Source organism: Hypomesus transpacificus, chromosome 23 (genome assembly GCF_021917145.1).
Source record: "Hypomesus transpacificus isolate Combined female chromosome 23, fHypTra1, whole genome shotgun sequence".
In the NCBI taxonomy this organism is placed as follows: Eukaryota; Metazoa; Chordata; class Actinopteri; order Osmeriformes; family Osmeridae; genus Hypomesus; species Hypomesus transpacificus.
The window spans coordinates 14389201-14404410 of NC_061082.1; the positions used below are offsets into that span (position 1 = coordinate 14389201).

The 15210-nt window shown below is 38.8% G+C and overlaps 1 protein-coding gene across 2 annotated transcripts in view; it reads right to left on the reverse strand.

Annotated features, from left to right (window-relative positions):
- The window catches only part of hibch (3-hydroxyisobutyryl-CoA hydrolase), a 113861-nt gene that overhangs the window by 90251 nt on the left and 8400 nt on the right, over positions 1-15210 (reverse strand). For both annotated transcript variants that reach the window (XM_047046788.1, XM_047046787.1), the window contains exons 5-6: positions 9745-9825; positions 9471-9523 (exon numbers count right to left, since the gene is read on the reverse strand). In XM_047046788.1, coding sequence (XP_046902744.1) covers positions 9471-9523; positions 9745-9825 — 134 coding nt within the window. The remainder of the gene's footprint in view (positions 1-9470; positions 9524-9744; positions 9826-15210) is intronic.

Consider the following 15210-nt stretch of genomic DNA (forward strand, 5'->3'; position numbering starts at 1 on the left):
TTAATCCTTTCCATGTCCCAGCATGCCAAGCTGCTGACTTTTAGTGTCTAAAGTAATGAAACCAGTTCAAGTTATAGACTTTTGACCTGAATCCAATAATTAGTCATCTGAATAAAAACCACTCAAGAGAAGTACTGCTTCTTGGATGATTTGTGCTCCACATCAGTACATCTCACACATTTGCCTTTGTTTCCATGAAATTCATGGAATTGCTAGTTTCTGCTCCACCATTGTGTAATAAAAAATATAATTTAGGACAGCAATTCCATTTTTGTGTTATCCTTTCGCATTACACACATTTAGTCAATGTACTTAAACTCAACCGATTGTTGTCATTTCACCATACTGTTCATATTGAACAAACATCAGTGTTTGGGAAGATTACTGTATATTTCCACTTCTGATCTGTATTCCACCGTAAATTTGGTATTTAATTTCAATTGGAAGGGGTATTAAAAGGTCTTAAAAAGTCTTAAATTTAACTTGTTTACAACTGTAGAAGCCCCCACCCCCCACTCCAGAGACGGTTGGTTACAGAGAGGTGCAGACATTAAGTTAAACATAGTTATGCCCATGTGGTATAAGAGTAGAGTAAAAAATAGAGACTAAATGTGTAAATGAATGTTGAAACTCAGTTCTCTGAGTTGGTGCATGTCAGTTTAGGCAAAGGTTGTCTTTTAAACCTCTAGGTTTAAAAAGAATTCAGATTTGATTGGCACTCTTTTATACATTTGTAGTTGGATTTGATATTTATCAGTCATTTAATTCATTAAGCAAGTTGTTTGACTCAAACAACCATAACACAGTACATATGGTATACAAAGCTGCAGTCAGATTTGGAGAAATTGTTAGCTTGGATGTTATCTTGCCATATACATGGGGTCTTGATGATGATGCGCATGCAGCTTCAAGGCAGAAAGACACGTTCCATTTCAGGAGACTCCGAGACCTTAGCGGGTAGGGATGTCACGAGAACCGATACTTACGGTACCTTCCGATGCTAAAATAACAAAACACCGACGATGCCCATTTTTTTGAAGCACCGTAAGTACCGTGAGCGCCGATGCCAGATGTTAGCATCGGTGCTGCGCCTTCAGGAGTGTTCCAGTCGACGATTACATTGAGAAAAACAAGATAACAACTGCTGCTTTAGCAATCTCCCCGCTTCGACTTGTTGACAAGAAAGGCAAAGAAAGTTGTTTGCGTTTGAGGCAGATGACCCTGGCGTTATAATTAATCCGCAGAATCCATTATGCAAAAAATGCTACCGCAGTCTTCAGACCAAGGGGGAATACTTCCAATTTAGCTAAGCACCTGAAAGATCGTCATCTGGATTTGTTTAAAGAATTCAAGGCAAGTTCTGATTCAGAAGAGGCGCAGCACCGATGCTAACATCTGGCATCATACAAAATAAATCAATGTTTGTTGAAGTCGCGGCGAAATTCTGAATACATCCAAAGAATGCTCTTTTTCTGTTTGTTTAATCTGTCATGTTAAAATACACGTTACATGATGTTTGAGATGGTGGGCACGTGTGTTACAATGGCTTATGTACATAGTTTAGGTTAGCTGTAGTTTTAACGTTAGCCCATAGCTTAGAAGGTAAACTCATGTCATGTTCATCTTGTTAGCTGAATGGCTTAATTGCACTTTATTATGTTGTGCTATGCTCTATTGCACATGTTTTGTATGTCTTTGTAGGACATTTTGCTATTTTTCAAATATTTTAAAGAAGTTCATGGTTCAAGTAGCCTACATGGAATCTTAGACAATCCTCTTTTTTTTTACCATGGTATCGAAATTGGCATCGAGAATCGTGTTATTTTAATGGTATTGGCACCGACTACTGAATTTTTGGTATCGTGACACCCCTATTAGCGGGTCACTAGCATCATGTCATATCACGCATTCGGAGCACAGCTATATCATCAGCGTCAGCGCTCTTGGGTACCCAGCATACAGTGTAGCATGTCAAAAAACGCCAAAACTTGTGGAAAATAGTTTGGTTACAACAGCTATGCAAGGGATTTCAGTTGTTGAGTTCGTTCAGTTAGATGTTTGTAATATTATTGTTGTTAGTTAAAATAATCTTGTTGGTCACCCTGAGAGTGCATGTTGTGTGGTTTAATGGGAAGTGAGAGTCAGCCATTGTACATCAATGTCCGCAAGGACTTGATCGTGGGCTGTGCCATAAACCTTTTGCCAATGAGGCTATTCTTGATAGTAAGTTTACTGTGGTTCTGGAAAGCGGTCTTCAAGCCATCTTTGAGAAATTCTGGAAACAGTGTTGTTACCAATGTATTTTGACTGTAAGAGGCAATTTTTGGTCGTCATCTAAACCTCATGCGTCCGCTACAGCATTTCTGCTTTGGCGTGACTTGCGCTGGGAGGGAGGTAAACGGCATGGATTGGGACAGTGTGCGGGCAGGTGTATTTTTATATAGGGTGAAATGGAATGAGAAATGTAATACAAAATGTCTGAAATGGGTGTTTTTATGTAAATGTCCACATTGCCGCAATATATTTTTGTCAATAAATCAAATATCATTTTGACTGATGGTTTTCAAACCTTATTGGGTTCAAGATGACATCACTCTGAAGTACCATCAACAATTTCACCAAAATATGATTGAATTTGAGTAGTTTAAACTTTGGCTGAATCTAACAACTCTTACCACAGAAACAGTTTGCTTTTTTATGCAGTAACTGAACATGACAATATTCAACACTGAGAATAACTCAATGGACAGGGACAGTGACCTGCAACGTCTAAGATTGTAGGTTTGAATCCAGCCACAGTCTTTTACCATGCGCAATTTCATGCAATTCCACTTTGAAATGTCAACCGTTTCTTAACCTTTGTCCCAAAGCTGACCAAAGCTATACTTTGCCCTTTCTACTCTTACATTCTCAACAGTTGGTGTGTAGCAGAGAGGATAGAAAGGCTGCCTTGTAACCTTATGCTCATGAGTTCAAATCCCCATTCAGCCTATTGTAGTTGGCCCAACATGAAGTAGTTTTGCTCTCTTGTTGTCCAACTCTTGACCTTCTACAATGTACATTTTGTATATTATATACAATATTTTGTGGAGGAACCCGCATCGCTGCTTGCAGCTATATTTTTGTAAAATACATTTTGTCGAGTTTTTATTTGTCAACAATATTGCATTATACATTTAATTATAGTCATTGTCACATGACCAGCATTTACGTTGCGTATCATCTCATTTGTCACTTGATAAAGGTTCGTTGACGACGATATTTAGTCCTAATTTTCATTGACGAAAGCAACACGAATTGGGACCCATTACGGACGCCATTTTCAGATTTCGGTCCAAAACGACAACATATTTTCTTCTTATGAACAGTAGGTCCGATCAATTTATAATCTGGATTCCCATGTTTGGGATACACGTCTGACCAAAGTGTCATTGTGAATAAGAAATGTTATCTAATATGGCATTATTGCACTAGTGCACAGTGCCTGTGATGTGCCTGTGATGCAGTGATTAAGATGTCAGTGAAAAACACATACGGATTCCTTGAACTATAGATAGTGCATAGTGCCCGTGATAAAATTGGGTGGCGCACACACACAGATTCCGGGAATTATAGATAGATAATGCAGTGCCTGTGATGTAGCTGATCATGATAGTTCTTCTCAGTGGTTTTGGTACCCATATTTCTCAGATCACAATAGAAATTCTCTCATCTCTGAAGTACTCCACAGTCGACCCTAACCAACCTCCACAACTATTCTCATAAAATTAAAAGATGTGGTAAACTACATGCAAATTATTATGTAGCTTTCATTTGACTGCCGTTTCCTACATTATAAATTGCTTATGTTATGTTGATCAAAATGTACCATATTGGTTCTCTGTTAAATTGTCTTACCACCACAAACATCTAGACCTTTAGTTCATAACCGAAGTCAATACATGCACAATGGTTTAGCCCAGGGGTCCCCAAACTAGGGCCCGCGGGGCAGATACGGCCCGCCAACGCATTTGGACCGGCCCTCTGAACAATGCCGGTCTTTTTTATTTTTATTTTTTTTATTAAGTAGATGTTTTGATTTCAATAGCAATGAATATGAAAAAAGTTCTTTACAATATTAATAATGCTCTTTTAATAGGCTGTGATATGTTCGAATGTACGGTGCATAACATAGTAAAACTAATCTAGCATAATAAATACTAGTGCTGTCAGTTTAACGCGTTATTAACGGCGTTAACGCAAACCCATTTTAACGGCGTACATTTTTTATTGTGCGATTAACGTTTTTTCTGGCCCAGCAATTGTTGTAGTCTTTTTCACATGCTGTTGCAACAACTACTGACGTTAGAAAAACTACAACACCACACCGGATCTAGCTACACTGGAAACAAAACAACAGGCACGCCGCACACTTGTTTGGGCTTGCGAGCCGGCTAAAGAGTATTGGCTAACTTTACGCTTTGAGTAGATGGCAAGTGCCAGACGCCGAAATGGATGCCAATAAGATTCTGAATGCAAAGTTTACTATTAAAAAGTTGCCAAATGGTCCCATTGACAAGAGCAAAGTGATTTGTGTGTTTTGTCGTTGTGAACTGAGCTATCATCGCAGCACGTCCAGTCTGAAATACCACTTGATGGCAAAGCACACAGCTGATGCGAATTCTCCGCCCCTCGAAGCCAGGCGATTGCAATGTTATTTTCAATAAAAAAAAACATTTGCACCAAGCAATCCGATCCACTTTTCCATGTTGATAAAAGCATTAAAATGAGAAAAAAATAATTGGACAAAAATAAATCAAGGGACATTTAGAATAGACAAAATGTGCGATTAATTGTGATTAATCGTGAGTTAACTATGACATTAGTGCGATTAATCGCAATTAAATATTTTAATCATTTGACAGCACTAATAAATACATTTAAAATCATAATAAAATCTCCACAATAATACTGGTAGTTACTCCGGCCCAAGTAGTTGTTTTCTGTTCCGACCCGGCCCCACATTAAAGAAAAGAAAATTATCTGGCCCTCGCAGAAAAAAGTTTGGGGACCCCTGGTTCAGCCAGTTGTCCTAATTGTGGGCCTAATTCACCATTCACCACAGCGCTTGTGTACATTTGCAGTGTGCATGCAGCTTTTACATCAGTAAACAAGTTAATTTACGCAACAAAATTCACTGAAAGTATATCCACTTTATATTGTAATTCTGTTAGCTAGCCAACCAACCCCTGTGAAAGCACCTGATTATCAATTGTAAAAGTGAATTTGCTTCTAAATAACATTTCACTATTTTCCTCACTACGAACTCCAGTGCGTTAATTGCTTAGAGTCATTTCAATGTAAATGCCTTTGTTAATCACATTACTTAAATCAGGGTAGTGCACTCAGTTGGATTATAATATAAATTATATACAAAATATAAACTTTGCCAAGTGCCCGGTTCTCAAGATATTTGTAGGAAACTCACTGCACACACAAACACACAGTTTCCTGGCATATGAACAATTTATTCGTTCTGCCAAATGCCTTGGAGGACACTGGCCTGTTGTTGATAGTAGGGCTGTCCCCACTCAGTCGATTAATTGATGTTCTGGGGTGCGTTTCCCGATAACGATGGATCGTAGCTGTTACGAGGGTTCTCTACGATGAAAATAACGATCCATCGTTATTTCTTACGTGCGTTTCCCGAACATGCTCGTAAGGAGAACCATCGTACGTATCTCTTAAGTTGCACTTAACAAGACGCTGTCCATTGTACTGAAATGTGATTCTTCTGACGCAACTTGAAGACTTTAAAATTAAAACGTTAACCAAAATATTTGACGAATTACGGTACACAAAAAAAAAAATTCTGTAGCTACAGAAAACTTTACATTTATTATAGGCTACTTATTTGAGTACTTTTCAATGTGATGCTACATGAAGGTAAAGACAATAAGGTGAACGTGCAAACTATGCTGCATCTGAGTTTTACACCGGTGTTAGGACCTTGCAATCAGCGACACAGGATGCTAAATACCAATAGGAGGTCTTGGAAATTAAGTGGGCTCGTCTCCAAATTGAGGTGAGGAAGCTTTTGTTTGAAGAGATGAAGTTCACAAGGCCCTCCATTTATGTGCCTATTCTTCTGCCCAATCAACAAGGTAGTGTCACATTTAGGTTACCTTATAGCCTAAAGCATACAATATTTATTTAAATTAAGTAAAGGCTGAATTGTGTATTGTATCATATATTCAGTGTTGCCTGTCCAATCCTTACATGTTTACCTTATAGATCCATGTGAGGAGCAGGAGCAGGGAGAACAAACTCCCATAAAACAACTATTTCTCAAATTACTTGTGCCTTGGTTTTTAACTCTTCTTGGTACTCCACTTTCCATAGGCATATATATATGAGTCCTATATTTACTACTTGATTGAACTACAAGGTTAAAAACCATGCATATGAATGGTATCACACATGGCATGTCCCAGCTAGCATCCTAAACAATTCAATGTACAAATACAAGCATCTCAATCCAACATATTTACTGTCTTATTTTCTAGTGCTGACTATATCTACAATCTTGCATAGGCCAACAGCTTCCCAAGACCATGTTTGCAATCACATAATTATCACATATTGGCCACAAATGACATTGTGACAAATGACAAACACATAAGTAATGAATACCCCATGTCTTCAACATGGAATCATTGTTTCTGACATGAATAATCAACTCTACTTTAATTGATGGTTGATCAATTATACTCATTATGAGTGTAAGATATGTCAGATGACATCATGATATCATGATGCTCCTGAACCACATAGAAGCAGACCTGCAGAGGCTAACAAGGAGGTCCTTTGCATTGACCCCTGTAACCCAACTACTGGCAGTGTTAAGGTTCTATGCCATTGGCAGTTTTCTGGAGGTTATTGGAGATGGACATGGGCTCGCCAAGGCCTCAGTGTCAAGATCTGTGCAGACTGTCACAACTGCATTACTTTGCCACATCTCAGACCACATCCAATTCCCCATATCAGAGGGGACAAGTCTGCAGTGCAGGACTTAGGCTATCTTCAATGGCTTTTATGATTTTCGTACGAGTTTTCACTCCCTCCCAGCCCCTTCACCCTGTGTGACTTCCTAGTCAACCCTGTGGAGTCTTTCCATTTCCTGGGCGCCACCATCTCCTAACATCAGGCTCGGCTCTGCCACCAGCCTCTTCATCCACCGGGCTTGGCGTGCTACCAGCCCTATAATTCTAATAAACATCTTCAATGTTCAATTGTTGTTGTGTTATTGTACTCGTAAAAGCGTTACGTTAATGCATTTCTAGTTTCTATTGCACATTACAAAAGCCATATTTCAATGTTATAGTATTTTGAATAAGACTGACCTTTGTTTTTTAAATACCTTCATTGCATGCGCCAAACCCACTAAATCAAATTATTTTGTGTAACCTAAATTTACTTGAGAATAAACCGGATTCTGATATTTTTTCGGCAGTTAAACTTGTATGGTTCACTAAGAAATATCCCAGTTCCAGCGTAACTGGTGTACAAAGAGGACCAAAAAAATCTTATTTTCCATCGGAATTAACTTTCAGCATGAGTTTAATGTAGTTTTCATGGTCGGCCTACGCGTGTCTCCACTGAGTCTCTGTGTTACGATGCACTTAGCGATCTACGACTGGTCTGGAGCTCTCGTTGATCTACGACGATTTTCAAGTGCCTCTTTAGCTACGATGGTTTCGGGAAACGGCCCGTACAACTAAGATCTATCGTACGATGGACTCTACGATCAACTTAGGCTTACGATGCTTTCGGGAAACGCACCCCTGGTCGATATGCTCTTGGTCGACTAAGATTTTTTTAGTCGAGCTGCCGTATGGCAGTGTGACATTTGACTCCCGCTTGTGTCATCATTGCTGAATTAACGAAATGTTCTACAGAACAGTTCTAAATAAAACAACTCTGAACTCGGGAGTCAGATGGCTGAGCGGTGAGCCAAATGACGTTGTGTCCTTGGGCAAGGCACTTCACCCTACTTGCCTCGGGGGGAATGTCCCTGTACTTACTGTAAGTCGCTCTGGATAAGAGCGTTTGCTAAATGACTAAATGTAACTCAAAAAATATATAATTTAAAAGAAAAGGTGTTACTGTTTCCCCTTTCGTTAATCTGCGCTTTGTTTTGGTTTGGTATTTTGCACACGGCACAAGCACAATTGGCTGCAGAATTACAAATTCTGCCATAGCCTACTTTGTCTGTGTTGTTAGTCAAAATGGCAAAGAAATCTGTGGTATGGCAGCATTTCATTAAAGTACATTTACATTTACAAAGTATTGGGTGACTCGAAAAACGTTGAATGCAAACTCTGCCAACAGCAGTTTATTTTTCATAGTTCGACGTTGAATATGATGTAGCCTACCACCTGAAAAACGCAAGTTGGCCTAGCCCTACTTCGCTCATGCTAATGCGCTGGGTGGATAAATGAATATGCCCATTATAAGAATCACATCCAAATCGTATGACATTATCTTCTCCAGCCAAGACAACAAAATCTTTCTCTATTGCACCGTTCCCCACTCAGCTTCTACGTAAGTTCGCATGCTGCAAGTTTTCAGGCAGTGATAAGCACGCTCTGATGAATTGCATGTTAAACAAACAATATTTTTTATTTGTAGTACATTGTAAGATATACTAAATACCATCGGAATTCAGCTACAACAGGACTGGTGATACAAGTCTTATTATTAGTAGGCTATTAGCGGCTGAATCTGCAATGTCCAGCAGCCATTGAGTCAGATCCCGAAAATGTTTGTACGTTCAAAAAAGTTTGATTAGTCGATTTTCAGAGTCTTATTATTAGTAGGCTATTAGCGGCTGAATCTGCAATGTCCAGCAGCCATTGAGTCAGATCCCGAAAATGTTTGTACGTTCAAAAAAGTTTGATTAGTCGATTTTCAGATGTTTTAGTCGAGTCTTGGTCGAACAAAGAAAATCTTAGTCGGGGACAGCCCTGGGATGAGTGGGATGAGTTCCCATGGTGCCGTAGAGGCACATGAAAGATGGGGATTGTTTTTGGAAATGTTGAAATGCTGGTGCGAACACTGCACTTTTTTATATTATACAAATTATAAAAAGGAAACCTGCAAAATATGAACTTTGCAAAATAGCCAAGAACTACGTAAACCTACCGCCTAGTGGTAAAAAATGAGAACTTCTCAAATACTATTCAGTACAACTACCGTGTACTGTGTTTAACAGTGATAGTAATGGTCGTACTTGGTAATTGTCAGTAATAATTACAATAATTAACCTAGATCATTTGAGATAGCTACGTTGTTTCAAATGCAAATACATGTTGAGCAACACCATAGCCCAGTTAAGTTCTTATCTAGACAAAACTGCATGAAAATTACCAATATGTGCAATGAAAAAAACTCACATTGCAAACAGATTGGACAATAACTAAAATACTTACCCCTCCCATAGTGATTCCATCAATAAGGGCCACATATGGTTTCTGTAAAGTTCCTGAAAATGTGGTGTTAAATGTAGATAATTTGTCCATCTATACAGCACATTATAACTGATCACACATAAATAGATGAATCATTCACTTTTGACAGTTGCAATATGATTACCCTTTTTTTAAGAGAATAAATGGAAATGTTTGACAAGGTTGTGTTTCTGAAAAAATATGCTTTTCTCTGAGTTGTTTGGCAAATCTTGAGATATAGGTAAATGTTACCTACCAATTGCATGGTTCAGAATGTATTCCTCGCGGAAGAAATCCTGTGCGAGAGGATCTCCAACCTTTCCTGCTTCTGTGACAGCTAGGAGACAAATAACACCTAATTCAGCAGAACACCCAGAGACTCATTAATATGTAATGCTAGTACAGTGCTCATGATACCTGTGCCCACGATGCAGCCAGTGATTAAGATGTTGGTTAGTTGGTCAAACCTTTTCAAAGTTGCATTAGACCAAATGGCCAACCTCCCTCAGCCTTTGCTCCTCTAAACCAGAGTAAACCAGGACAGAGAAATGTCCAAAACTGACCATTATTGATGTACAAAACATTTCACAAGGACCACAATGTTCATGGACACTACAGGGATGATTGGAATTGATGTGTGATAGTGTATGCCTTTCCCTTTTATACTCTGTTGATTTAATTGTATGTTGTAATGTAACTTCCTTTCACATTACGATAAGTCAGCCAACCTTGGTATCCAAATTATTGTAATGTACGAACAAAACCATTTATCACTGTTGTGAAGATACATTATGAAGTACCGTATTTCTTTGATTAAATGCTGGGGCATTTATTACACAGTGATAATTTTTTGTGCGGCGTTTATTAGAGGGCAGCACTTAATTAGTGAGGGAGATTTAGTGAATAGCAGCTGCAGTGTGGCGATAAACAAACAAAGAATAGACAAGGAGGTCAAACACAAAGCCTAGTGCAGGGGTCCCCAAACGACGTCCCGCGGATTAGGACCGGCCCTCTGAACATTTGATTAATATGCATAAGTAAGTAAATTTTTTGATTTCAGTAGCAACGAATATGAAAAAAGGTCATTACGATAGTAATAATTCTCTTTTAATAGGCTATATATCCCTTGATATGTACGGTGCATAACAAAATAATAAACTAATCTAGCATAATGAATACATTTAAAATCAAAATAAAATCTCCACAATAATACTGGTAGTCACTCCGGCCCAGTGCCATAATCATAATATATATTGGGGGACACATCCCCCCCCCCCATTATTCAAATCTGGTCAAAATGTCCCCACAAATATTTAGAGATAAAAATATGGATAAAATATAAATGTGCTATACTACGACAGGAAACCAAATATAAAAATAAATACATTCTAAAAAAAAGTTCTCGGGGCCGGACCCTGAGACTCCCCAGCAGATTTTGTCCCCCCCAATGTTGACTCCTGGCTACGGCCTTGCTCCCTCCCACGTCATTTTCTGTTACAGACCGACCTGGCCCCACATTAAAGAAAGGAAAAATGATCTGGCCCTTGCAGAAAAAAGTTTGGGGACCCCTGGCCTAGTGTAAAAGTCTGAAGTAGCATGCCGAAACTTTCTTACACTAGCTTTGTAACAGAAAGCTGTGCAGAAAGCATTCACCAGCAGGAACATCTGTTCCACATGAACTAGGGGCTGATGAAGTAAGTAAGTAAGTAAGACTTTATTTATATAGCACATTTCATACAGGAATTGCAGCTCAAGGTGCTTTACATAAAATCAACTAAAACAATAATACAAGCTATAAAAGTAATAGATCTAAAACATATAACAAACCAGACTAGCCGCAATCTATCTGCGGTCTCTCGAATCCGTCTTAGATCCGAGCTGCCTCGTGCAGTTTCCGAACATATAACAACCCAGACAAGCCACAATATATCTGCGGTCTCTCGAATCCGTCTTAGATCCGAGCTGCACTTGCAGTTTCCACACATAACAACCCAGACAAGCCGCACTATCTGCGGTCTCTCGAATCAGTCTTAGATCCGAGCTGCACTTGTAGTTTCTTAACATCTAACAAAACACATGCACTCTCGCACAGTCTTTGTGGTTTCCCAATTAAAATAAAAAACAAATAGTGAAATTATAATAATTATCATAAAAACTACAAAATACAACTCAACAAAATAGATAAAATGTAACACATAAGCAAAAGTGCAAGACAAACAAGCAGCAATCTTTGCGGGAATACAAAGCAAATCTATAAAAACAATAATATAACTACTAAAAGTTGTAAAACCCTTTTGAGATCAAAATTAGTTAAATAATTTGGTAAAAGGGTAGGTTTTAAGCTGTCTTTAAAAAATGTCTTGCGTATTTGCTTCCCTAATATTTATGGGTAATTTGTTCCATAATTAGTTCCATTGGGGCGTAATTGGCAAACGCTGCATCACCGATCTTCTTATGCCTGCTTCCGGTGACCTCTAATAGGCCTGCATTTGAAGATTGCAGTGTTCTAGCTGGTGTGTAGTTTATAAGAGAGTTAGCAATGTAGCTAGGTTCTTGTCCGTGTAGAGCTTTGTATGTGAGGAATAGGACCTTAAAGTCAATTCTGAAGGTAACAGGGAGCCAGTGTAAAGTCGCTAGGACAGGACTTTAGGTTAAGTTAGTTGTGTTCAGTGATTCTTCAATGGGCAACCTTCCAGATGGAGGGACTCCAGTTGTCAGGAGCACTTTGGCAGGAGAGACTTTGGCTCTTGCAGATGGCATTGACAATGCAATATTCTTAGCCACACTGTTTTCAGAACTTACTGTAGGCGACTGCAAGCACAGAGGTCTACCTATCTTATGTGTCACTGACAATCGCTCACTGCTTGATGCTGTTAAGTCAACCAAATCAGTTACTGAGAAGAGACTGCATCTTGAGATCAGCAATGTCAAAGAACTCATTCAATCTGAAACCATTCAAAACATCATGTGGTCAGCTTCTAAAGAACAGCTCGCTGACTGCTTGACAAAGAAAGGAACATCAACACTTGTCCTGTTGAGGGCTCTCAAGGAAGGTGTATGGCAACTTAAAGAATGACAGGACAGGATAACAAATCAAAGAGACTGATAAGAAAAATGTTGTTTGTTTAGTGAACTAACTTTTCCTTAAGAAAAAGGGGGAGATTGTTAAGTATGACTGCGCATGAGCAGTTAGGGGCGGGAAGTTTTGTATAATGGAACAATGCCAGTGATGCATGTGCTCAAGTAAAGTGATACTTTTTGATACTCAACGTTGTCGTCTGTTTGAGTTAACAGGACTAATGTGTTCTTTCCTTTTAGTTTTGGTTAGTAATCTAGCTGCAGAATTTTGAATTAGCTGTAGTCTTTCAGTGGTTTTCTTGGTAAGACCAACGAAAAGTGCGTTACAGTAGTCCAGCCGGCTGGATGTAAAAGCATGAATTAACTTCTCTGGATCATTTCGGTTTATGAATGGTCGTACCTTTGCTATGTTCCTCAGGTGAAAGAAAGCAGTTTTGGTCACTTTATTGATGTGAGACTTGAAATTCAGACTTGAGTCCAGGATTACACAGAGAATTGTCACCTCTGGTTTAAGCCAGGGGGTTAAACCTCCTAGATTCTTAGTAAGCATATCTCTTTTGGATTTGGGGCCACAGAGTAGGACTTCAGTTTTGTTTTCATTTAATTTAAGACAGTTATCATTCATCCATTTGTTTATTGCCAACAGGCAGCTGGTAATGGAATTGATGGCCGTTGCATCGTTGGGTTCAGTGGATATAGTTGTGTGTCATCTGCATTGCTATGGAAATTCATGTTATGTGCTCTGATTATGTCACCGAGTGGTAACAATAAATAGAGAAAAAAGTAATGGACCTAGGTAACTTCCTTGAGCAACCCCATAGCAGTTCTCATGTTTTTTAGACCTATGGTCTCCTAAACTAACATAAAACTTCCTGCCTGTGATATATGATTTCATCCAGTTCAGTACACTATCTGTGAACCCAATAATCTTTTCCATTCTATTGATTAGGATGTCGTGATCAATGGTATCAAATGCTGCACTGAGATCTAACAGGATAAGGATACAACATTTATTTGCATCAGAGTTTAGTCTGAAGTTGCTAATTATTTTGGTGAGAGCAGTTTCAGTACTGTGATATTTCCTGAAACCTGACTGCAAGACTTCCAGAATGTTATTTTCTTCGAGAAAATAATTTAATTGGACTAAAACTATCTTTTCCAGTACTTTACTAATAAATGGAAGGTTTGATATTGGTCTGTAATTTGCAAGTAGACTGTTATCCAATATGGGTTTCTTTAATAGGGGCTTTACAACAGCTGTTTTGAAGGCATCTGGGAAGACGCCAGTTCTAAGGCGGTGATGAAAGGCGAATTTGTGAGTGGTGAAGTCAGCTACCTCTCTATATTGTACATGTAATTGTCACAATTACATTGTAATAATGTATAATATGTTTTCAACCAATATCAATTTAGAATTATATAATTGCATTCAGTATTATTAAGTGACTTTATTTGGTAAGAGTACAGTGCCTATATTTTGAAGGCCTTGGAACGCTCGTGAGTAAGAGTCGACAAGCTAACAGCTAGTAAAGTAGGGCTGGGCGAAAAATCACTTAAAATTATCTAATTAATGACTTCCCTCAATATTAGATATGCTCTCGCTGGCCAATTCACCAACCAATGGCTGTTTATAAATCCACATTTTTTTCCGTTCTTGTGTTCTTGCGAACTCGCTTGACATCATCTTTCATTCCCCAAGTACGGTTCCAGTCCAAAAAACATAAGTTACCAAGAACGCTAAAAATACCCCGAAATGTTCTTGATCCGCCCCTTTTATCGAGGGTGATTCGGATGGTGATTTGGTCAGCAAGAACCATAGAGTTAATATAACTAGAGACAGCTACTTCTGTCTTCCAAGATGGCGTCCCCATTCATTTCTATGAAAAGTGCTCAGTGGCACAGTTAGGCAAACGAGAGCTCCTAATGGACCGCGCCATCTTTCCAGACCGACTCGTCCGGTCTTGCGCAGAAGCTTGTTCCTAGCTCCGAAACCAGACCCCCACCCCTCGCCCCTCGGCTTGAAGCAAAGGCCCCGGTGGATGTAGGTGGTATTGCATTAAGGTTAGGTTCCCGTGTCTTCCGGTCGTTTTTATTCTATTAACTCCAGTCAACATTTACAAAACTATCTCCGCCAATAATTTTTGTTCGATTCTCGAACCTGGCTCATACTACTAGCTTTTTCATAGAATAATTTTTCCAGATTTTTGCTAAGTTTGAAACCAATCCGAAATGGGTAAACTAGCACCCCATTTATTTGCCTACGTCAATAAAAGTTTCCTGCAAATGTGCTCGCGGATACTAACAGGGCACGAGCACAAAAGTTCACATTGGCCGATAGCCGATTTACATTGAGCTGAATGAGCCATAGACTTATAGTGAATGAGCAAAGGAAGAAATGGCTTGAGTTGCCTGCCTTGTTGTAGCAAGTTTAGCAAATCGTTGTCACACATACATGAAATGTTGTTAATATAGTTTATTCCCGTTATTTTAAAACAGATTAGATTTTTCGTAAAAACGTTCATGACATGATGGCAAATATATTATGTTAAGCGCGAGCATAGATTGTTGACATGTCTATAGAACAAAGACGAAGATTAATACTTTAACTGTTAACCACAATAGGAAATGATATATATTTAAATAA